Here is a 25,722-nt window from a genome sequence, read left to right on the forward strand (position 1 = left end):
AGGGTGTGCTGGCTGTACACAGTCTGATGGCACCTCTCAATCTGCTCTGGCAGGTGGTCCTGGCCGTGTGGTGCTACCTGGGCAGGCAAAGGGAGCTTTCCAGCAGGGAGTCACCCATGTGCATGTGGCTGAGCTGGCTGTGGCCAGTGAGTGCAGTTGAGCTGGGGACAATATACTGCCCATGTGGGTCATGTGCTCAGGGCCTGGGATCTCTGGGAGAAGGGGCCATGAATATGTCAGACTACACAGGCATCACAGCCAGGGATGGTCCAAAGGCAGGGTAAGACTGCCCAGGGCTGTGGCTGCTCAGCACCATGCCGGTCCCCCATTTACCTGCTCAGAGGCTGTCCTGCACACAGAGTTCCCCAAGACTTTACCCCCCCTCCAGACTAAGCAGTGTTACCATCTCTCTTCTTTTCCCTTCCTTAGGAAATGCCACTGAAACAACTCCTGCCACACCTTCAACAACTGCAGTGCAAACAACTACAGGTAAGGAGCAAATGGCCCTCAGGCCTCCACTGATAAGTTTGGCTTGCAGTAACTCAGTCTCAGGAAGGTCTGCAGTCCTGACAGGCAGGGATGAGTTCTGCTGCCTGGGTTTCCCCAAGTCCCTCTCCTGGGGAAGTCACAGACCTCCAGATCAAGTCTGCATCTCATGTTTTCCCTTCTTCCTTTGACTCTGCTGGTCTTTACTGCAAAGGGAAAGTGTTTGCAATGATTTCAGCAATCCAGTCCCCTCCTGCTTTTTTCCTTTGCCTCCTTGAACACACATCCCAAGTCCTACATCAGTTTCACATGTCCTTGCCATGCAGGAATAGTTGGTGCTTCACAATTCCCTCTGTGAATCTTCTCCACTGTTCCCTCTTTCCCTCCTGACCTTTCCTGCAAGTAGAAAGGGTTGGGGATGATTTGAAGAGGCTACTTTTTTTTTTTCCTGCTTGGTGCCTTTGTCTCCAGCACCAGTCCCACGTGCAGGAGGATCCCTGCAGACGAGGTGCCCATGACCAGGTTCTGGAGGAAGTTGTTCCTGTGCCTGCTTGAAGCGTGGGCAGGAGGGAGCCAGAGCACACACCACTATGGACTGAGTGCCAAGGGCAGTGGCTGAGGGCCACGGAGTGCTCCCTCCCAGGAATCCTTCATGCTGTGCCAAGCCTCCATCCCAGTGGGATGTTCCTGGGGAGACAGAGCCCCCTGTCAGTGCTGTGTCTTGCTTCCACTCTTCCCTGCTGACCTTTGCTGCAAGGGGAAAGTGTTGGGTACGATTTCACAAGCGTTGCTTTCAGCTTGTGGTCTCTGCCTCCAGAAAAAGAATTTGTCTTCAGTAGTACCTCTGAAAACACAGTATCTGGAGATAAGCCCTCTAGCCAATGAAACTTCATTAAGTGCTTTCCTTTCCTCTTTTTGAGGCATGAAAGAGAGTTACTCTGTTTTTCCCCATTGCACAGAAAATCTCTAACTCATTGATGAGGAAGTACCTATGGTGTTAAGTGAAAGAAATCAGACAGGGTGAAAAGCAGAATTTGATGACTTGGAAGAGAACTGTAATTACCATCCTATATATAACCTATACCTAAATATAAGTTTTAATTACTTAGAAACTAAGAAATTATGTCTAGATTTGAAATACATACTTTTAAATCCTCACACAATATATAATTACTTAGAGACAGTAAAACTGTGACTATTTTAGGCAAAGAGCGTACCCTATAAAAATTCAATTCAATATATATTTGAGATTATTCTAATGTCCCACTGCTCCCTAAATTTCTTTCTTCTGGTGGATTTGCTATCACATCTTTCTTAGAGTTTTCTGCTTCTTATTGCTGTGCATGTTTCCAGGCTAACCTCTCACAAGACGATTTTCAAGGAAGGATTAAGTTTTCCTGTAGTGCTACTAGTCTTTCAAGTGTTTAAACATGTTGGAGTTGAAGATGACCTGGGTTCACTCAGGACAGAGGCATAAACCACAAGGTGCTCTGGATACACTGAAAAACTGTAATTCAGAGTGGAAATAAGAACACTGCCCTGGTCTTAGGGTAGCAACGACAAGCTTGGCACTTGGGGAAGAGGGAGCCTGCAGAGCTTTCAGACAGAGAAAATTTGCAGAGAGAGAGCAAATTAAGTGGAGAGAGAGAGGTTGCCAGAGAAGTGGTATCACAGGCAGGCATGCAAGGTAAATCACACTGAGCAACGGGTTGCAGGAAATAAGGGCAAGGCACTGGCTAGAGTACAGGGCAAGGTAGAAGCAGGATTGGGAAAGGTTTTGAGGCATCGTACCATGCTGCCTTCGATGGCCTTAACATAATCAAGGCACTAACAGGGCTCACATATTAAGTTATTTTCCCTTTTCCAGCAATAAACACAACACCATCTTCAGCAACAACTCCAGTAAGTAAGTAGAAGGCAGCAGTCAGCACAAATCCATGAAGTTTTGCTGCTGTAAAAGTACGATAAGTGGCCAGTTAATGTAGTTAGTCGTATTACGGTGACAGGTGTAAGCCCTACCACAAATTCCTTAGCAGCATACCCTGATATCTGTTATATCTACACTATGATGACTAACTTGTGAGCCTTCATTTTATTGATGTGTCTGCAGTAAAGAACTCTACCATAACACTGTATTTTAATAAGGCAAGTACATACCAGTGCAGTATTAAAGACGCACAGACTATTGTAGTCTGCCTTTTTCTAACTTAGTCACTGATTTTAGCAACCCTCAATATACTTTTTTTGTTTGTTTATTTTGGTTTTAGCTCTATTAAGTAGAGTTAGATTGTGAATGCTTAGTATGACAGATAATGAATTTCAGCCTCACTCGCTATGTGTCCTCACTGTGATATCCTGCTGGATTGCGTAGGGAAAAGTTATTATACAGACCTTAAGCATGCAAGACATAGCCATGCTCTTTAATTGCATCTATACTCCATAAAACGTACCTGGTAATTTCCTTTAGTAGAAGTATATATGAACTATTTAATGTATTAACTACTTCATATATGACCTGGCTATTGCAATTTCATAGAAATCCTGATGTCAATATCTTTCATCTTTGTTTCAGGTGACTTGTGCAACCCAGACCCTTGTGGAACACGTTTGGCTAAATGTGTTGCTTTGCATAGCATTTCTACCTGCCTGTGCCAGTATGGATTCTTCTACAGAGACAAAGATTGCCACAGTGGTGAGTTATAGAAGGGCAATCTATATTTTTAGTTACGCCACAGGTAACTGCTCAGATGAATTTTTCTTCCCATATCCCTTGTTCTCATCTTATAACTGAAAACATTTCCCAGACATTAGTCTGGGAAAATGACTGCTGAGTAATGCCTTGCTTTGCTGACAGCCACTGCTACAATGACCTAGATTCTTATCTCACAAAGCCAAAGTGGTTAATGTGCTAGGAAAAGAAGGTGAGTTCTCTGTCAATGCTGCTGGAGATTAAAATGAGTGAAAAGCCGTAAAAAAATGCAAGTGTGAACCTGACATCAATATTATCAGCCAGGATTAAAAAAGGCATGATGACCTCTGAATAACCAGCTTGATTTTCCCTATTGCTAAATGCTCATCACAGTCCTGTTGAAGTGCATCTCTGAGATGCTGCTAATGGCCAAGCATGTGAGCAAATGGGGCTTCTTATTTAAGTGCCAGCGGGCAGGATTCTCAAATTTACTTGTGACCCTAAAGAAGCAGGTAGCTTGTGAATCACTTTCTCAGATATGGTGAACCATGTTAGCTGCTTAGTGGCTGTAATTGCAAATTTGAAGTCCTTAATAAAAGTATTTTGGCACTAAATGCTGTAACACCTCAGATGGGGTCTTTTGTTAGCTTCAGGTCATGCTTATGGTTTAAAATTATTTGGTTTCATAGTCTTGCTGGTTTGGTTGAGCCTCGGATCCTGCCTGCTTCCCAGGTAGCCAGAGTACATCCCTCACTGTGGCTGAATTGACTGAGCAAACATTTGTCCCTTACTGATTCCTCCAGTATATGAAAAATAGCACTGATTGATTTCTGCATTGTATTTCCCCATCTCTGAAGACTAGAGAACTCTAAGGTGAAACCTGACTTAATTGAATGCTCTCTAATTATTTAATATTCTCTGTTCTCATTCCAGGGCAAGTATTCCCAGGGGTCATTACACTGAAAGAAATTTACAGTGATAGTGTTCAAAATGTAAATTCCATGCAGTATGAAGAGGTGTTCCAGAATGTAACAGAGTTTGTGAGTGATGTTTTCTTAAACCTTTCCAGTATATTTAATGCTTTCCTGAATGCCAGGCAGACAGAGGGGATATGCACTGCCTTTAATGTGGTGCCTAGGGTAGTTTCACTTGAGAAATCTACTTCTTTCAAAGAATGCATCACATTAGTTTAGACCTATTCAGAAAAGACTTGAATTTTGCCCTCAGATGAGTACACGCATGGCTCTTGCTGAAGTACCTGAAATAAGTAATATCTGCATTTTTAGTGCTACTTCTATTTTGTTCTCACATAAATTGCACTTTATCTTTCACCATTCCCTCTCCAGAAACCATGTGGCTGAGTGAAGTTTTCCAACCCATTTATTTTCTGATGTCTGCTGTTTGCTGAGGGCTCAGTAATACTCAGTTGTATGAGTAAAAACGAATATTTTTTTTTTTTAAAAGCTATCATTTTCACACAGCATAAACTTTTCAGAATGGCTGTCCAGCTGTGTCTGAATACTTAATAATAAGCCTTCTCCATAAGCTTATGAGTATGAGTATTTTAATGCTATTAGTGAAATGGATATTGCACATTTTGAGCATTCTATGATTTATAGATAAAATCTTGTAATGGATTTCCTAGAGAAACAACATGAACATTTTAATTTATACTATCATGTTGAAACAAGTGGATTTGCTTTTCTTGCTTTCTGGAAGTAAGGAAGAAGGGGTATGCAACTCTACCAGACAGCTGATCAAAAAATATTCACCAACTATTAATCAGAATTCATAAAAAATGGTTATCAAATTCTTCCTGTTATTATATTGCTTCCTATGAATGTTTTATCAGAAAGTAACCAAAAATTGTCTCTCCAGAATGTTAAAAAATATTTTCCTAAATTTTTTTGTCCAACATATTTTTATGATATAGCTACAGAAGTGCATGACATGCAGCACTAGAATAGATATGTAACAGTATGTAACAGTGAAAATAGCATAGGAAATAATTTTTATTTTATTACAAAGAAGGATGGTTTATCTTTCATTTCAGTTGACCTAGACATCTTATCTTTTTTTTCATGGTGCCTCCTGCTTGTGTGACATTTGGAGACAGCTGCCTTCACCAGTTGTTCCTTGCTTCACACAAGATGAGGGAGGGTAGCGGCTTTTCTACTGACCCCATACAACCCCATTAGTGCTGTGCTTCTCCCCACAAGATCAACCTCTGACAATCCCACTTCATAACATCTTAGGGACACATGCCATTGTAAGGATGCCTACTTCTCCCTCTTCCCTCCACTTGTATGTAGGTTGGTACAGCAGAGATGCCCTTCTAAGGGATGAGTCTGCAGGGGAGTATCTGTAGCTATCCAGCCAGGCAACCCTAATGCGCTGCCTGACATTCATTCAACTTGTGTCTCTCCATCCCTCCACTGCTCTCCTATATTCCCTGTTTTACAGCACCGCCCCACTGCTTCTCTTCTGCAATACCTTGCACGGTGCATGTGACAGATCAGCTTGCTTTATTTGTGCCTATAGTAGCATGTTCTGGATTAAAACTTTACAGCTGACACCTCAGTGCTTCGTGTGATTTTGGTCTGTGTTTCTGCTTGCCTTTAACTCCAATTCATTTATGTTTTACAGTTCAAGGATGCCTTCACCAATCTCACAGGCTTTGGACAGACTGTCATTGTGGAAATTCAGTAAGTTTGTGAGTTTGGTTTTTGCACAGTGCATGCTTCCCACACACCTCATTTTAATCTGTTTCCCATGGAGTACTCAGTTCAAGAAAGGATGTGGGATGAGTTCAGTTCAGTATGCCTCCTGTTAAATGAGGGCATTCTTTTTGTATTTTTAAAGTTTCTGGGATGCTGTCCCCATTTTTATCCCAATATGTCTGTGAAATGGGCTGGCTGAGACAGTTTAGCAGTGGATCTCCCACTTTCAGCACCATGTAGGATATAGCACTGTGCTATAACTAGCAGCTCCTGTGATATCCAACCTGTCTCTGAAATCGTAACAGTTAACTCTGAGGTTGCCATGAACAGGTCCAATTTGGAATCCCAGTTTAATTTAAGAAAAACCCTCATTGCAGAAGCCCACTGCATCTCATTGTGTGTTTGCTGGTCTCTCCTGGTGGCAGGCTGAGCAAAGATGTTATTGAATGGGCTGTGGTGACTGTAGCTGTGGGCATAGGTCCTCTGCTGATCTAGGTGGATACTGTAAGATGTCCCTCTCTTCCCATCCCCATTTGTTACAGGTGACTGTCCCCAGAGCTTTGCCAGCTTCTCTATGAGTGCTCCCTAACCCACATCAAGCAAAACCTGGCATGCTAGCACACACAGCAGTGTAAACCCTTTCAGCAAACCCCATGGATTAAGCAGTTAAACAGACTGTTGTTCTAGAAGAGTTGTGAGGGCAGTAACTTTAGCAGAGCGGTTGTGTCTGACACATGGGGCACATCAACATCTTAAGGCACTACAGCAATCTAACACTTAAAGGTATTTGTGTGCATATCCCAGCAGCACGCAGTTCAGCTGAAGAACAGGGTAGTCACTGCTGTTCTCCACTTCAGGGAGATTGCTGTGCAGCTGAACCCAACCCAGCTAGCATGCGGTTAGCACAGATACCTCATATTGCAAACAGACCCTTCTGAATTCATTACGGTCATTTCCTGAATTATCCTCACCGTGCTTCAGGTTGAGTTCTCCACATCATGCCTGGATGATACCACAGGCTGATGCAAGCATGTAAAAGTTAGGGTCTAACAGATTAGGTCCTCCACACTGCAGCCGGCTTGAGGTTAGCCCAGTAAAAAAAAATATTGGTTACATGTGAACAACACCCAAAGGAGTGATGTTGTTAGCCTCCAACAGCCTTTGCTTAACAGCTACATATTTACATCTAGATCTACTGGAAAGATGGCCATTAATGTGTTCCTAAGCAAGGAACTCATTTTCAGGTGTCCTAGCAACTACCTACATTGTGGGATGAAAGAAGCTGGGGGGGAGAGGGAGGTTTGGCAGAAATCTTCTCTTGTCTTTGCATCTCCATATGGATTTTATGAGACTTTAAAATGATGCTATCTGTACTTTTCAGACCTCTAAAAGAAGACAGAGCTTCTTTTCCAATGAGAGTAACAGTGACAAACCTGTTTGAGGAGAACTCGAATGTAACCAATGACACAGTTATTTCCGCAATAGATAGCGCATTGGCAAAGTCATCCTATGTCTCTCAGTACCATGGTATGTAATTCCCTTCTGTAGAAGGAAATAACCAGTAGAAACAGAGGTTTCTATCTTCAAAGCTGGTTAGAACATTTCTGCGTGCAGCAAAGCCCATCAGAGCATAAGTCGTGCTGATTTTAAGGAGCTGAATGTTCAATCTTAAGTAATTTTGAAGACTCAACCATTCAGTACTGGACTTTTTTGTCTCATTAAGTCTTTCTACTTTCTGTGTAAAGAAGAGAAGGAAAATACTTATCCCCGAGTAAGCAGTGGCATATTAATTTTAACCTGCTAGGTGTTAAGTGGCTGGAAAAATCAGGACACAATATATACAACCATATAGTGTGCTTCTGAGAATAAGCTGGTATTTCACTGGCAAAATAGGATGAAACTCTCTTTCGACTTCTTCTTCCATAACTAACCACGGTAATTGAAATGAGGCCTCACTGATTAGCTACTGAGCTAAGTGATTCATTGGTCTAAACCAATAAAGTCTTGCGTTACTGAAAGTGTAATACTTGGAGAATGATTCTGTAAACAATATATGGATTTTTTTCTCTCTCTTTTTTTTTAATATACTCCTATTTTGAAATCAGCTTTCACAATAATAATTAAAGGAGTCCATTTAATGGCTTATAGCCTGAGTTTGGTCTCTGAAGGTGACTATATCCACCTCAGCCATGACATTTCCTGTGTGCTAGTCCTAAATGTGAAGGGGAAATAGAAAAAACCTGAGAGCTCACAAAGCACCAGTGCAATTACATCTCTCCACTGCATGCCACCCACTGAGCTTTGTAAACCATTGCTACCACTGGGACGTGGATCTAAAGAGCAATGCACTGGGCAAACAGCATAATAATATTGCTCATGAAAAGAGCTGCATGCTCATAAACATTTATATCCATGTAGAACCATATGGGATCTGGGCCTCACTGTTCAGTTGTAGAAAAAAATAAAGGAATAGTCCTGGGGTTTTTTTCTACAGTTTTTCGAAGGTGAGTCAGAAAGTTGGTGTTCAGAATATGAACTTATGCGTAGTGTTTTCTTCTTCATCTGCTGGGGGACAGGAAGGCTTGGAAGCAGTTGTAGGAGACTAAGAGTCAGAAGATCAGAAAATGGGATCAAACAGGACGTTAACTGGTAAAGAGCAAGGGAAAAGAAAGGATTGGTCCAAATGCCTGCAGTATCTATGTTCCAAAAAAAAAAAAAACTTACAAGTTTTTTTTTCAGAATTACTAAGTAATTAAGCAAGTGCACTGCTTTCTATAAAATGGTATTATTAGTACTCAGTTTGCTTCCTGACTCTTTCTCTTTTAAAGTTACAACCTATTGTGCTGCTTTTGCTTGTGATGCCCAAACCACAGTCTGCGAAGACAGTATGTTTCCAAGCTGCATATGCAAAACTGGTTTCTCAAAGACAGAATGGGATGATCGTTCTTGTTCAGGTAAGAACCTTGCTACTTTATCTGTCCCTGAAAGGCTGACTTAGTTATTCCCTGTCTCAATCCCTTTGACCTCTAAACATCAGGGAATGTATGTCTTATTAAGAAAGCCATAGAAACACATTTGCAGGTTTTACTTTAAACACATCCAGAATTCTATCCCAGTAAAATAAACTAGTAAAGCCTGAAAAAATTATCACTGAAATCAGTGAGTAGGCAACTCTTTAAATGCATTATTAAACTCTTGGTAAGAATTGAAACCTAAATAGGTAAAGGATGGAACAAATTAAATCTTATATTCGTGGCCTTCTCTGATAGGATGTATTTTTGAGAATAAACACAGCATGCCGCCTGGAGGCAGCTGTGGGGACACTGACAGAACTGGAAGTCTCACGATGCACTACAACAATCTGTTAAAGCTCTGTCCTTTGTTGTTAGTTCTAGGATTGCATTACCTCTGTTATATACAGGGGTTTTTTTTTTGTGGGAAGAACTATTTATGTGATCTTTATTAACTATTAGTTGTTGGGTTTTTATTTGCTTGTTGGTTTTGAATCTTTTAAGGAGTACTCTGCTTATACTTTTAACTATCCTCCACAGTCCTGAGATATACTTTATTTTCTTCTAATGAAAACTAAAATTTTCACAGTACAGAAAAAATGCCTAAGATATGAGATTTTAAGAAAAACAACAAATATTGCAAACACTCATGATAAAATCATGAAAGCTGGCTACAATAAAGGCCAGTGAGATGTGATCCAGTGTAGGCCTTTGTGGCCCTTAACCTGTCTAAATCTGATCCAATTTTAGATCAGCTGCAATACAAATCATCTGGTGTGAGATCAAACTACAAGTCATTGCTTGCCTCTGTAAGATGCAGCCTTGCCAGACTTCCATTCTGATGAAGTTTACACAGAGATGGTTTACACAAAGACTGTTTACTTTTAATTTTGTGGTTTTGCATTTCAGTTTCTGTTCTACGTAGGTAAAGCCCTAAAAAAAGCTATTCTGGTGCTTTGAAGCAAAACAAAGTTACGTGTGTTTAGAGTGCAATATAATAAAAAAAAAAGAGGGTGTGGAATTTTCTCCAATGTTGGTTTTTTGGGGGCTATCTTCAATTCACGCTGTATTTTTTTCCCTCGAAAATACAGATTGCAGTAAAGACTGTTCTGCAGAAGAAAACAAGTACTGTGTAAAAGACAAAGGGATTCCAACATGCAAATGCATGCCTAACTTTGAAAATAAGAATGGAAGATGTGTATCGTGAGTACTCAGCTTTTTCTTGTGTTCCTGTGTTCTTGGCAAAGATAGGAGAGAAGAACATCTAACACGGGGTCACCCTCAATCTAGAAGAGTAGCTTGCAGCTATGTGAATCAGAGAGGTGTCTAAGGTGGTTAGCAGGTGGACAAATTCCCATGGTGTAACAAGTTATGGCATTTTAACTGCTTAGCATTAGCTGCTCGTGTGCACTCATGATACCTCAAAGGAAAGTCAAGGAGATACAAGACCATCTGTGAATCAGTGAAGAGGATAAACTACTTCACGCTGATTTTGTGGGTTGCCCACATAAACATAAACTATTCCCTCAAAGTAATTGAGCCATGAGAATTGGTATGCCGAAGCGTTTAGTAAGCAACAAGCATTAGAGCAAGACTTGCCTCAAATCCCTGGAAAGTTTCCACTGATATCAGTGGGGACAACTGTTTGCTGACAACTTTCGAACCCTATGTTATTTCATCTTGGTTTTCCCTCTGTCAGCTCAAGATCAGAACAGAGCAGTGGTGTTTGCTAGTGAAGCTGAGTAGGTGACTGGTTGTGCTCTGCTCCTGTGGATAAGCAGAGGGACCTTACTCCTCGTATCCATTAATTCAGCTCTTTCTGTAGTTATTGCTGCCACACACTGAACACTTCTTACTATAAAGTCATTATATTTTAAATATAAGAAACTAGTATGGTAGGAAGGTAAAGAGCTGCCAGTCCTTATAGACCTTATATTGAGGCTTTTGATAAAGACAGTGGGTAGAAATTCCAAGTGGCTTAGAGGTGTAGGGCTTAGTTCTTTGGAGAAATTAGGCCCTTTTAACACATTTCAGGCCAAGAACCTGAAACGTTGAGTGCCCAGCTCACCAATCATTCTGAAAACTTCAGATCATTTTACCCTAGCAATGAAACTAAACAGTTCAATATTGAGATGGCATTAAAGAGGAAACCTGTAATGAACACTCCTTGCAGAGAAATTGCTGATAGAAGGTGGGAATATACAATTGTTTTGTCATCAACTGCTTAATGACATTATCTTTCTTTTCTTTCTTCTCCTCTTTTTTGTTCTTTTTTTTTTTCTGTCATGTAGTTGTCCAGTGGGCTACTCTGGAGAGAACTGCAAGAATGGTAAGTACAAGAATTTATGTGGGAAGAGCCTATTTGACACGTAACTGCATATTTTAGCAGCAATACTAATTTAAGCAACCCCTATGCCTTCCCAGTAGTTTCTGTCCCTCAGCTATATTGGAACAATTATCTGTGAAGCCATTCAGTGCATGGGATTAGCAACTTGAGCTGATATCAAAATAGCCATCCAGAAGAGATGGTTTTCGATGCAGATCAGTTCCTTAATTTACATCTTTCTGTGTCCAAAGACAGTTGTACTAAGACAGTACCAGAAGCGTGGGAATGAATAACATCTTCTGTCTTTCTTATTTTCTCTCTCTTTTTCTTTCTTTCTTTAATAATAAGATCATAAAAACAGAACTTGGTTTTCAATACTTACCCTGAGTTTTCAATTGTTGTTTTGTGTTTGTTTGTCTTCCAGATCGTGAACTCATCCTTATAATAGTGGGTACAGTGTTTGGAGCAATTATCCTGTGTTTAGTGATAGCAGTCTCTGTTGTTTCAGTAAGGTAAGAGTATTTCTGACAACTGAATAGAAACTGCATTGCTGCATCCTCCTAAAGAACTAGGCAGAAATTTAGAGGGACAGGGCTGCAAATGTGGTTGCATGCCAAGTTCATTTAAGTCATGTAGCCATTAGAATTTATTTTTGCCTGTGTGCTCTCCCTAGAAGTACTTATTCTCTTGTATGAATCTGACCATGAAAGCTTCAGTCAAGTCTTTAAAAATACACACTTGACCCCTTAATCCTAATCCTGCCGTAGCCAGTACTGATATGGCATCTGGATGAGACTGAAGAAGGATGCTGATATCAGAAGGCTGTGTGCCCCAAATTCAGACTCCGTGCAGCTTTCCCTGCTAGAACTTCAGCTCAAGGCCTGGCATGCCCCTTTCAGCTCAATACAAGTGTCGTTTCCAGACAAGCATCTCTTTACTGCTTGCTATTCCCGGTGTACTGGCAAATTCCCAATTGCAGTTGCACCTCCTCACTTCTCTCCACACAATAAATATAGAAATACGCAAGCAGCTCCTCTGCCTTTGCTCTCAGTGCTGCCCAGGTAAAGATACCTACAACACCGCCTGTAGCAGGCATAGCTCACCAGCAGCTACACAAGCTGGTGCTCAGTGTGCGTGAGATGCATGGACTTGTGATCACAGATAATTCAAATGCATCATTTGAGTGTCTAGCTTTGGCTGCAGGCACGAGGACAACTTTTCTTAACTGGGCCTAATGAATCCCTCATTTCTTCCTCTGAATAGTCAGTTAGAGCTAGTGGTGGTGAAGGAAACTCCTTCACTCTAGGAACTAACTGAAAGAGGCCAAAGTTCCCCTCTGTCTCTCCTAGTAGCTTAGACACATCTATGATAAGAGATGCCAAACTTTGTACTCAATCATTGATAACAGGGGTTTTGCAATAGATATGCTAGAAAAATCTGTTGCATGTTTCAGAACACGTCTGAGCATTCAAAATAAGGTGGGAGTGGGCAACTCAATAAGTTGAACTTACTCGATAAAAAAGGCACACTAAAAGGTCTTTTAAAGCCTCCTTTGTTCTTTCATTTCCTCTGAAGAGCCACACACAAAAAAGATCCAGAGAGGAAGAGCCTGATAAAGTCAAAATATTCCGACTCAAATACTTCTGATGATAGACAGACCATGATGTTTCCCAGAGTCCAGACCACTTCTGGCCATGCGAACCCAGGATATCAGCCAAACAACCCATATGAGGTGCATTCTGCGAATAGAAGTCGTTTTCCAGAGAGGGATTATGATGATTTGGTAAGTGTTTCACACAGGCCTATGGGAATTGCGTTCCTAAACTGTAGCATTGTGGAGTACAGACATTACTGGGACCTAAACTCCACTCTACCCATTCTCCCTTGGTCTAGAAGGCCAAAGTGGTATAAAGGCAACCAAACAGCTGTAGCTGCAGCTGAAAAATTTCCCTTAATGCAGAGATAAGCACTCATCTTAGGAAGACCTTTCTAAAGCCCCAGTCATCATCCTTGAGTCATAGAAGGGATATATGAAAAGCAAGGGTCAAAGAAACAGTTTGGCTGCCCAGTGGTGTGCAGTGTCAGAGGACGTTTGTCTGCATTGACCAAATGCACCCTTCAGCACAGGCGCTGTTACAACCTGTGCTTCTTTCAAGCCAGTTGTAGTGTCAATAGGTGCTGTAGTGGCACTTCCCAGTTGCAGCCTCCTGTAAGATTCACAGTCAGCTTAAGCTGGTGCAGCTGCCCAGAGGGTCAGTGTCCTCCCATCCGCTCTGCCGCTGCCTAGTTCACAGCAAGAGCCTCTCCAGTTGCTGCAGCATTGTGAAGGGTAAAGTGCCATGAAAAAGCTAGTTAGTACAGCTTTTGCATTGACATAGTTCAGAGGAGCCTGTTCAGCAGAGGCGTGACAGTAGCTGGAAGGTGTGTTCTGAAAAACCTGCCTGTTTTATCCTTGAACTTTGCCAGAAAGCTGTGGAGGGAACAGGGGCTTGAGAAGTTCTGTGCTGTGATATGATTGATTTGCTGGGTTCTGCATGCATCGAGTAAATAGGAAACACATTGTCCATTCAAATCTCATTTACATGACATTTTAGCTCTACCTCTGTGGTGCAAGAAACTACCCATGTTTAGTGAAGAAAATCAGTTTAATTGTAATACATTTACTTGTTTTGCAGAATTGAGGACTAAATAGTGACAGAAGCAACCCAGAAACCTGATGTTTTTTTAAAAACAAACTGCTTTTTAAAAGCTGCCATTTAAGAGAAGAAAAACATCTATTTAGTTAGTTGACTGAGCAGATTCACATGGATCTTGGCATTTCTAACTTTCCAAAGATGTCAACTTTTCACTGATGAAAATCTGCTTGTTTGGTTTTCCTTGAGGGTTGATGTGTCACAGGGAGAGGGCTATCATGTGCGGTGTGCTACATGCTGAACTATTCTGAGAAAGGAGCCTTCTGACCCACAGCTACTCTTTGTTTCTTTCCTTTTCTTGTCCAATTTTCCTGTAGTATGAAATATCAAAGGAGCCTGAGGGCTTTAGGATGCAGCGCAGATCCTAAGCAACCAGAGCAGTAGAAGGATGGATGACCACTGCAACAACAGGTCAGACCAAGGAGTTTCACAGCCTCTCAGCAATGCAGTTACCTCAGCAGAAGAGACAAGAAGTCCATAACCTCAGAATCTCTGAAGATTTTCTAAAGACCCCTGCTTGAAAGGGATCATGGACAACTCTCTGAAATAAGGGAAAAACGAAGCAGAGGTTAGGGAGAAGACGACTTTAAAAGAACTAACAGGCTCTGATAAATTTTAGACTTCTTTCAGGAGGCCATTACATTGGCAAGAGAGTGAGTGTAGACAAGATACCAGGATTTTAACCCTACTGCTTTTCAGTTCTTCTGGAAGATGGTCCAGGCAACACATGTGATGCCGAAAAATGTCAGCACTCAAAGTTTTGCCTGTATTTGTGCTCACTCCATTTCAGCTACAGGCAGCTTGCATGGCTTTTGGCAGATCAAAACTGTTCTTCATGAGAACCCAACCTGTTTCTCTTTTCTGTATCAGATACAGTCTTTTTCCCCTCCTCAACCCCCCAGTATTTCCTAACTGAAAGCATTCAGTTCAGATCTCTGCTGACATGCATTGTGTGAGACAATGGTACTTGTCTGACCTTTTGTGCAGCCTTCCTTCCCACTACAATGACAAGAAGCAATATCTTCAAACAAACACTATTGTTCTCCATCTTGCATAACTACATAGATTTTATATCTCCTGTGGAAAATCTTAGCTTGTTTTTTTCTTTCACTATTTATGTTTTGATTGAATGATCTTAATTTTTTTTTTCGTTTCTTACATACACTCAATAAATCTGTCTGTGAAAGAATCCACATTTTACTGTACTTTACTGACTATGCATTATCTATTGACTAGCATTAACATTTCTGTATATGTATAAAATATATATATGCACAAATATGTACATATATTTATAGGTTAAGTTCATTTTAAGAGTAATTTAATTCCATATTATATTTTGTGTTTTGGTTTTTATATATGCAGATTAACTTTTCCTATTAAACATTATTGTTTCTCAGTACCAAGGCTTTCTTATGTTGCTGCCCAGTGTGTTTTTTTTTACAAGAGGTTATTCTATGTAAAAACTTGTGCAGAGTTTAGAGGCAAGTGTGCACTGACGGGTTACATCAGCACCCAGCCTTTACTCAGAGGTTCCGATCAGAAATGTTATTAAATTAATTAAGCTAAAATGTTAATTGTTGTAAGGCTGGCACCAATTTTCTGTGATTGCTTTCGGTGGGAACTGGGTAATTAGTGCAGCTGGGTCTCCTTTGAAAATGCTGGGCAAACTGCTCTCTGTGATGGCAGCTTTGTATGAATCAGTCTGTTAATATCACACAGCTAAAAAAAAGAAGTGTCTTCCAACTGAGATGACAAGTTTGGGGGCCAGTGGCAGAGAACATTGTATGTGGCTGTGGAGGTTACCCAGGTGTGCATGCAGATGGGTTGTTCCGCTGCTCTTGGTGATCCAAACCAGCTTCTACTCGCCAGTTATGTGGCTGAAAACTGGGAACTAAACAGCCCTGATCTTTCTCATGTGGCTTCTTTAGCAAAAGAAGATGGACTCTGCTTTCTCTGAACTGCCTGCAACAACCAGCTCAAAGAAGTAGCCTGGTGAGAAAAGGTGCAAGTTTCTTTCTGTTGTTTTCTTGGATTTTCACTGTTAGCTAGCACAATTTCTTTCTTTCAGTTGACTCCAGTCATCTTTGCTCCTGTCACCTGGCTGCACAGTGCTTGCCGTTGGCAGGTGTCTGTAGGAGACCAGGTTCTGATGGCCTTAGCCACCCTCCACTGGCTGTGTGCATCTCAACATGCACAAGGCTAACTTTACGCCATGTGAGCAGGGCTAGCTGGATTTAGCTAATTCATAGAATCATAGAATGGTTTGGGTTGGAAGGGACCTTCAAAGGTCATCTAGTCCAACCCCCCTGCAAGGAGCAGGGACATCTTTGACTAGATCAGGTTGCTCAGAGCCTCTTGACTTTTCCTCTGGAAGTACTCACCTGTGAGGAGTGAAGCAAGGAACAGTGGCTACTCTTAGCACAAAAGGCAGAGATACCGCGTCCTTCCTCCAGCTCGAAAAGCCCTACAAGGGGGACCAGCTCCCTTCCTCAAAAGTTTCATTAATGTATGGACCCCCATGCCTGCAGCTCCTTTCTTTTTCTTTGAGCCATGTGTCTCCCTATCATTCCCTGGGTGAAGGAGATGCTACTTCCTTCTAATCTCTCTGGTAAGCCCTTTCCTTTTCTCCTTTTTCCTGATTTTTCAGCAGCAGGAAAAGATTCTGCTGCCAGCAGAACACTGGGGAGTTTGTACAGGGTGAGACACTGAAAAATAGGTGGGATACAGGCAGAACACATGGCAAAAAGTCATGAAGCTCAGTGTAGACTTCTACTTCATTCAGCCGGCTGCTTTTGTTTGGACGCCCCCTCCTCCCCTTCTTTGTATGGCAGAGTGAAACTTGCGGTTACATGGCGTCTAATGAAAAGATTTCTCTGTATCAAGAACCACGCATCATGGTTCTTCATTGAGGTAACTGCCTGGTCCCATCAGCTTACTGCAGAGGATCCTTAAAATACACGTAACAGGAACCTGCTGCGGAGGCAGAGGAAAAGGCTCTTAGGTGTTATCTCTTACTCTGTTGCAAAGCAGTAGGGCTTGGAAATACTGCTTAAAGATAAACGAAACTTTAATGCAGTAAAACTTTATTGAGGGCGTGATATCTAGACGTTTGCTGTCATTGATACTAAAAGCAGCAAAAAATAGTCAGGTGTTTGCGTCATTTAACTGCAGAGGAATTTTCATTGCTGCAGTTCAAAGCTAATTTCTGCAACCAGTTCTCATTTAGCCTGTACTGGGGAGAGGCTATCAGATATTACTGTAAGCCTATTACTCTTTAGCATTTCAAAGGCTGCTACAGCTATTTTATCTGGACTGGAATTCTGTACTGAAAGGGCAAACTCTCAGATATTTCACTTCTGTTAGGCTGTTAGCAATGTGTGATTCCCTTGGGAAACAGGATCATGAACAACAGCTCCTTGTGGTGTTTTATGACTGCTGCCACTTGGCTCATGCATTGTTTCAGCTGCCCATCCCTCAAAATCCAGCTGGGCACTCACCGGTGTGAGTGAGGCCGTGCCTGCAGGCAACGGCCAACTTCAGGGAACTGCTACAACTCGTTTCGCATCCTGGGATCTTCCATCCATCTGTCCCCCCGAGATACCAGGTGTCCTGCTGACACGTAACCCGTGCAAAGATGGTGCCATTCAAGTCTACTTTTGTCCTGACCAAAAATTACACTAGAGAGACTGCTTGGCACGTCTGCACAGGGCGTACTAAAAAACACTAAATGAGTCAGGGAAAGAGGTTTGTATGGTGGTAACAAATAATTGCACGGTGGTATTGGGATTTCTTAAGTCAATGCCATTCTTCATTGATCTGGACGCCCCTGAGCACATTCAAGGAACGTGGGGTGGTAGGGGAGGAGTATGGTGCCGTGGATGGCTGTGGGGTAAGGGCCTGGGTCTGGGCAGCTGCCTTAGAGGAGCTCTCACACAGTAGCATGGTAGGACAGCAGGTTAAGGATGGGCTTTATCAGGCCTGACCGACCTGGTGCTCTTTGCACTGCTTATGCTTGAAACCAGTCTCGAAAAGGAGACATAAATCATAGAATCATAGAATAGTTAGTGTTGGAAGGGACCTTCAAAGGCCATCTAGTCCAACCCCCCTGCATGGAGCAGGGACATCTCCAACCAGATCAGGTTGCTCAGAGCTCCATCCAACCTGGTCTTGAACGTTTCCAGGGATGGGGCACTCACCGCCTCTCTGGGCAACATAGGCCAGTGTTCTACAACCTTCAGCGTAAAAAATTTTTTCCTAATATCTAATCTAAATCCCTGCATCCAAACTGTTTTGACATAGATCCTGTAAGCGATGTGCCAGGCCAGGCGTATAAGCACATAAGAGCAAGCAATGAAGATAAGAGCATTGCAGACCCAACTGACTCTTCACTTCTTGTGCACTTCCTTTGACTTTGGTGGCTTGTTGTTTTCAAGGTGAACGGTAGCACTCCCTCCAACAGGAGGAACAGGGATAAGGGAAAAGGAACCTCCCCTCTGGCAAGAACTGCTCCCTTCCTCGCTGAGAACGGCTTCCCCAGCAGAAACTGCCAGTATGGAGAGCTCTTAGGGAAACTCAGGTGATGGCTGAAGGGATTCAGGCAAATGTCCTTGTGGACATTGCTGTCCCTAGCTGGTTTTGGGGAGACCATCTTGGCTTCATCCTAGGCTCAGGAGGGTGACTGCACCCTGGTGCAACCCAACTACAGAGGATCCTGCTTGAAATTCGGGGTTCATTAGCCCAGGGCCACAAGGCACAGAAAGGCAAGTGAGGCAAGCCCAGCACTGCCTCATTCATCTGCCACTCCTGTGAGAGGAGGACTCTCATTTGTCAAGTTCCGCAACTGCAAAGTCATCAGTTGCTATTTTTTCCCAGTCTCCCACTCTTCACCCTTTTTTTTTTTTAGCCTAGTAATGCTCCCTGTTTGAAAGCCTTGTGCCTGGTGTTTGCAGCTTTGCTTGTTAAGAGTTCCCAGGAAGATTAAATTGACTTCCTCCCAGGTTTTGGAGTGTGAGCTGAAGACACTGATTTTTGCAGCAACTAGGCAAAAAAATCCCCACACCCAACCCTAAAAGCCCAAAGTGGTTTAAGAACAGGGAAACCCATAAAACATGTCAGGTCACAAACAGGAAACAAACAGGGCTAAAAATAAGAATCCATAAATTGCCTTGCAAAGGATGCTCTAACTGCTGATAAAAGGCTCTTTAAATATACCAAAGCCGCAAAGGCAGCTAGGAAATTTTTGGGAATGCTGATGACAACAGTATGAAAGGGGCAGATGGGGATGATGAAGATGTAGCAGAGAAGCTCAGCAATTTCTTTGCGGGTGTTTTTACAGCTGAAGCTGTTGGGGAGCTCGCCACATCTGTCACACTCTGCAGTGGATCAGCCGGAGGAGTTGGAGCAATCGGATGTGAAAAGGTAACATGGCATAAAGAGGTAGCAGAAGTAAAGGAAAGTAACTAGGTAACGGGAGGTATAAAGTCAAATAGACAAGGCGGTTGTTAATAAGTGACCAGGACCAGGCAGTGCTGACCCAGGGCACCCAAAGGAACGGTGCAGCCCAGAGGTACGGGGTGGGGCTGGGGTACCCAGCTCTGTTCCCAGGCACAGCCAGCCCCACAGACTCACTGCAATGTGCTGAGCCGTCATTGATGGATCTCTGAAGACAAACACCCACCAGGATCTGTGGGTACGCAAATCTAAAGGAGGTCAGAATAAAGCAGAGAGAAAAAATACTTCACAGGCGCAAGTGGTGACCTTGCTGCCACAGGAGATTGTGCACGCCGTATCTGCAGGTTCAAAAAGAGATTAGGCAAATTCAAGGATGCAAATGCATGACAGATATGTACCCTCTAACAACAGGATGAGAAAGTGAGGGTGCTAGAGGAAGGGGCTGTAAAAGGAGCTGGGCCCCCAAGGTAGCCAGCCCCTCCTGTTGCAGCCCTGGGAGCAGAGCTTGGGGCTGGGTGGACAACCTGGGCCAGGGGGACATTTCTCACCATCTGAACTCGTTGATTTGCTTTACTCAATAGCAGCACAGGTTGAAAGGTGATGCCCAGGTGTGTGTACATAACATGTCTTGTATGGCCTCGTGCCCAGGCTGCTCATAAACCGTGGAGAGGCAGGGTAAGGTACTACCGGACTCTTGACTGTTTATGTAAAACCAGCTCCATAAAAGAAAGAAGGGAAATTTTGTGCAGGCAGATAACTCAAAAAATAGAAAATGCTTCCTGCTTTTGAGCCCCAAAGGTGCCTTTCACATGCAAGCTCCAAAGAGCAAAGTTCACCCCTCTCCTCTCCACGAAAAGCAAATGAAGACCAACAGCTCCAACCCTCCCTCTCCTGGTGGAAGCAAAACAGCTTGCGAAGGACCTGTGCCTCACCTGCTCCTCTCTGTCCCCAGTCCCCAAGCAGTGTCCCCAGTCCCTGAGCAGTGTCCCCAGATCCCAGGCAGTGTTCCCCACAGCACCCGCCGAGATGGGTGACATCAAGGGGAGGGGAGAGAGAAAATATCTGCCCAGCTGCTGGCCCAAACACGGCAGAGATTTCTCCAGGGGAGCCGGGGGACTTGCAGGGCTAGAAAAGGAGGAAAAGGCAAAATAGGGCACTGAGAGGAATAAGAAATTTTGCCCAGGACTCCAGAGGATTGTGGAGGGTCTGGCATTGCCTTTGGTGGGTGTCTATGGTAACAAAGTGTCTTCTTTGCTTTTTATCTGGTCTAAAACTTTAATACCTCTGGTAGCACCTTGAGGGACATTTGTCCCAGCTGATTTCCCAGTTTGGTCATTGCTTCGGCAGTCGGTTTTCTAAAGTGACATTAACAACTTCCCAGAGTACCATCCGTCAGGTCTTGGTGGGGTGGGAAGGGTGAGGAAAGCTCTCAGCCCTGTTGAGATGGCTCCCCTTGACCCTTGCCAGTGTCATCGCTGCCCGCTCCGTGCTCGCTGACATGAGCCTGGTTAAACATTAGAGAATCTCTGCCTCTCCTTTAGTCAAGGATATCTGGGTATAGCTGGAGAAAGTCTGATGCATAAATGAGACTTTGGAAAAAAAGGCTTTCTCTGAAGTCTTTTATCCATAGAGACCCTTTTATGGGGTAAATCAGCTAAAATTTTTTTTTTTAAATGTTTAATATCTGGGAAAGTCAACAAATTCAAGAGGTTATTATAGTGCTAAGGTACCTAATTTCCTCTCAAGTGGAGGAATGTTTAAATTGGTGGGAATCAGGGGTCAAGTCCAGGCAGGTATTTCAGTGCCTAACTTGTACCAACATTAACGGGAATAAGGGTCCCTGGGGAGGACCTGTGGACCTGCGCCTATATATCATTCCTATAAATGAAACAGGGCTTGTGCTGCACATGTGTAACTGTACATTGTTATTCTTTTCAAAGCAAAGTCTTTCCTTGTAGACTTTTCATCATTTCTCAACTGTTTTGTCCTTCCAAGGTTGGTTTGAACAGATTCTGCAGCAAGCTCATGCTGGGCAGAAACCCATTGCCAGAAAAATAAGAAAAAAAAACAGAGTCCAGTGATTTATTTCAGATAGCGATGAACTAGCCAAGTGTCAAGTGAGATTTAAAAGAGCTGCATGGGGCATCATGAGTCCCAAACAGCACAGCTCAGGGTGGATTTCTTATAAAGCCCTCTGTACCTCCAGAGCACTCTGCTCGCCCAGGCGCTTGGCACCTGGGCTTTTACTCCGTTCAGCGGGAATTTTGCCAGAGATTTCAGCGGAGCCGAGCCTAGCTCGCTCTACCTGCTGACATATTAAATTCTATTTCATGATACTTCCTCCATGTGCCTGCATACAAAGGGAAACTCTTTGGGCTTTCTATTCCACTCGGGTTTTATGAGAAACCCTCTGCTAGATGTGTGTGGTAAATGCTCCCGGCTTTTGTGGCTCTCCCATAGTCCTAATAAAAAGGGGTCCAGTTCATCTGGGGCAAGATGTGCAGGAAGAGAGAATATTTCTTAATTCACCACGCAATACCGTAGGGATGGACTCTGCAGGCATCAAACCCTCCTCCCGCTCCCTCTCTGCGACTCGGCAGAGCCCCTGGCCACGAGATGGAGCTGGCTCTTTGCAGTTGCAAGACAAGCCACACGGAAGGCAAAACCTTTTAATGAGCACATTTTAATTGGGGCTAACCATTAACAGAGACTACAGGCAGGTTTCTAGTGAGCTGCTGATTTTTAACCCTCTCCTGTGTCTCACAGCCTTGTGCATCCCCATGCCCATCCCTTTGATGGCAGGGTCCTTAACTCCGGGGATCAGGGCATATTTTTCGAGGTCACCCACAGCTGGAGAAATCCATCACCCATTTCAGTCCAGCATATCCGTGAGCCCCTCCTGGAAACAGCCACTCGGACAGCCAAGTGCTCCCCAGTTTGCTCCAGGAGCTGTAGGAACACCAAACTTGCTAGCTTTGGTCTGGCTCCATCGCTGCTGTTTGAAGGACTCATGTTTATAGACCTTAAAGGCACGAGGAAAATCTCCCCTGCGTACCTCCCTTGCTTTCCAGCCCAGCAGTTCCAGGCATGGACTTGCACAGAGATTTCTTCTGAACTCTGACTTTTTTTTTCATGCAGGAGAGGGACAGAACTTGTCAAGAAGACTTTAGGTGGCGTTCTCTGCTTCCCAGCATCGCTGCAATGCTTCCCCTCAGCAGGTCGGGAGTGGTAGCATTGCTCCTGAGTAGCTGAGAACAGAGGTTGGTCCTCAGATGGTAAAACCAGACATTTTAATATCTATTTTTATAGCAGGCAGCAGCAACGTGAGCAGCATCTTTAGCTGGAGGATAGCACGTACTGTTTAAAAAGGCAGCGTGGAGACGGCAAAGCCGCACAGTGCCCACGGCGTGTGCCTCTGCGCTCCCACTTCCCAATGCGGCAGTGCCAGGAGGATGCGGCAGACAGTACGGGAAGGAACTGGAAAGGAAGATAAAGTGTTTTCCTAATGCAAGAACTGTTTGTAACATGGAAGATGTCCCTTCCAGCTGGAGCTGCTAGTAAGTAGCAACCCTAAAATTATGCCACAGAGCCTAGAAATGGGAGAAAGTTGGTGATGTCCCAGGATTTTACTGCAGGATCAAGGCAACAGTTTGTGAAACGTGAAGATAGAGGTGGAGTTTCACCCTGAAACAGGCTGTGGCTGTGGGCTGGGGCCCTGGGACCAGTATTTTGCTCGGAGTGGTGCAGAAAGAGGAGTCATCACTGAAAATCTAGAACCCCTTCAGTGCCATGACAGACATCTAGACATGACTCAGATGCTTTTATCTACCCTTCCTGCCACGAGGAAGATATGACAACGACAACTTACCTTTAAAGCATCCAAAGTATCTCTGATAATGTATTTTATTTGTTTTGACTGATAATAGAAGAGCCAAAGAACTACCTTACTATTGTATCGCTTGCAAATGCATGCCTAGGTCAGATACACTGGATTTATGTCCTGCTTTGACCATAGCTTTAAAATGCAAGTGATAAGCAAGCAAGCACAGAAATCAGGGCTTTCCAGCCCAGGGGTTTTCCTCTCTCTGTTCCAGCAAAACTGTGCAATGCCACTCAGAACCCAAGTTCAAGGGCCTCTGTGGCACCTAAATACTTGAAAGAACCTGAGGGATTTCAGTCCCGTGGAGTAAGTTATCCTTAAGAACGGCATTATGCAGACAGCAGACATGATGGTCGAGAGAAAAGACACAGGCAGCAGCGATGTCTTTTCCTGGAGATCAAGAGTGACTTTGTTGCAGGTAATACTTTCACAGTCTCCAGGAGATAGAGCCCTTTTTTGGGTTCCCATCCCAAAATCATGGTGCTGCCCCACACTCATCTTCTACTGGTTTGTATGATCCCTTTGTCCTTAACAATCTCATTAACACAAGAGCACTAAAAGCTGTTTTTCTCAGACTCTTATTCAGCACAAGGGAATCCTAGGACGAAGATGAAGGGCTCATCTAGTTCTGTACTTAAGGCAATCTTCATTTTGGGCTTCTACTATTACCCCATCCCTGACTCCAGAAAAGCAGCCGCACACATGGGTCTAGCGCTTTTGTCACTGGCAAGCAGGAAGGATTTATACAAACATCTTGTCTGAAGACCTCATTTCAGGCCGCACATTACCTCTGCTGAGGCTTCGTTTCTTGGTCCGTGGCTGACCTCAGGGACACAAGGCCACCTGCTCACTCTGGTGCTGAGCTACCACCCCGTGGTGGGTGCGTTCCCCACATTCCACCACCACAAAGTCCCCCTCTTGAGGTTACAGATGCTTGCTTGGTCTTTGCTGCAACTACATCCCCTTTTTTTTCTGTGTGCAGGGGCAAGAAGCGCTGGCTTCGGAGAAGGGTTAGTAACGTCATTCTTGTCTGGGAAGCTGTGGCACTTCCTTCCCTGCAGTGCTGCAAGGTCTTTCCCTGTACAGCCCTGGGCTCACAGAGTGGTCTGTGGGTCAGCGGTGGTCCGCCCATGAGATATATGGCCTGCGAATCTTCAGGACCTTCACAGGGGTTTGGCTTGAAAAATACAAAGAGAAGGGTACATGACTGATAGCAGATGTTGAGCACTAGCAACAGCCCACGGCTCAAAAAATCTGTAGTAGCAGCTCCTGACCTTCTCCCTTCTCTCAGGGGTTTCTTGTGGGGGTTGTGTGTTGAGGTCAGCCTGCGCACGGTGGGCACCGGCTGCTTGTGGCGATGCCGCAGGTGCCCACAGAAAGTGAGGGCAGGCACTCGACCTCGGCTGAGCCCAGCTAAACATAACTGGGGACTAGTGAGCTCCTACGCCTCGCCTGGGTCCGGTCCTGTGGCAATATATTCCTTGTGAAAGTAATTTCCCTCTTCCTCCAATCCGCTTCTCTGTTCCTTGAGATGCCACAGCTGAGTCTCACAAGGTGGATTTCTTCCCTCTTGAGTAAATTCCTCCTCCCATGACCCTGCTTTTCCTTTCTCCTTCTTGCCTATTCACCACTCTTGCCCTGTGCATCTGCATCTACACAAGGCTTCTCGGGGCACTAATGCTCACATCAGGTATTTTATCTCATGCAAACATAGGATCTGCATTTCATTTTCTTTCTCTTTACAGAAATACCAAAAATACGCCGCAGAGGAACAACCCGCTTTGAAGTCCCTGCACACCACGTCTTCCCTTTCCAGGTCAGTCACAATGTGGCCAGTGTTAATTTTATTATTAATAAAGGGTGACGGGATCCACCTTATCGGCTCTTGGGGTGAGAGGTATTACTGATGCTGCCCCTTGCCCACACACAGCCGACAGCTCGAGGGTGGCTGGTAGGTCACAGCCTGGCCCATGCACTGCGGTCCTACCACAGCACATGCTTGGGTGAGGCATTCAGTGATGTCTTTGCACTGGTTACAAGCGAGGCCCTTGTGATGCTCCTACAGCCACACCAGGAGTTTCTCTGATGTAGCAGCACCAGGATAGTTAAAATTTTTGAAGGTGGTTATTTCCTAAGACAACAAACAGTCACTTCAAACCCAAACCTGGTGTCTCGCAGGGGTATGGAGAGGCTGAAGAAATCAGTGAGGTTTGTGAAAGCAGAGCTGGAAATTAGTGCGAATAAGGGGGAATTTTGGCAGGTGGTGTTAGAGGTGATCACTTCTGCCTGAGAACAGCAATTTAATGTACTGGATTGAGGATGTGTGTTTTAAGCAAAATCTAACGATGAGATTCAGCAAACATTGCGAGTGGCACGAAGGTCTGCAGGCCTTGGGTAGTTAACTGTTACTATAAATTGCCTTTAAAATCAGTGATCAGCTCTACCGTTGATTTATGGTTTCTT

General features: G+C 43.8%; 1 protein-coding gene across 1 annotated transcript in view; it reads left to right on the forward strand.

Moving 5' to 3' along the window:
* MUC13 (mucin 13, cell surface associated) overlaps window positions 1-14,293 on the forward strand; it is a 33,823-nt gene extending 19,530 nt beyond the window's left edge. The window contains exons 14-23 of the mRNA XM_086750570.1: window positions 3,059-3,178; window positions 4,109-4,215; window positions 5,822-5,880; window positions 7,277-7,422; window positions 8,724-8,849; window positions 9,998-10,109; window positions 11,198-11,235; window positions 11,657-11,744; window positions 12,808-13,015; window positions 14,243-14,293. Of these exons, the coding sequence (XP_086606696.1) occupies window positions 3,059-3,178; window positions 4,109-4,215; window positions 5,822-5,880; window positions 7,277-7,422; window positions 8,724-8,849; window positions 9,998-10,109; window positions 11,198-11,235; window positions 11,657-11,744; window positions 12,808-13,015; window positions 14,243-14,293 (1,055 nt within the window). The remainder of the gene's footprint in view (window positions 1-3,058; window positions 3,179-4,108; window positions 4,216-5,821; window positions 5,881-7,276; window positions 7,423-8,723; window positions 8,850-9,997; window positions 10,110-11,197; window positions 11,236-11,656; window positions 11,745-12,807; window positions 13,016-14,242) is intronic.
* Window positions 14,294-25,722: the final 11,429 nt, after the last annotated feature.

The sequence above is a fragment of the Chlamydotis macqueenii genome, chromosome 6 (assembly GCF_036417535.1).
Source record: "Chlamydotis macqueenii isolate bChlMac1 chromosome 6, bChlMac1.mat, whole genome shotgun sequence".
Taxonomy (NCBI): domain Eukaryota; kingdom Metazoa; phylum Chordata; class Aves; order Otidiformes; family Otididae; genus Chlamydotis; species Chlamydotis macqueenii.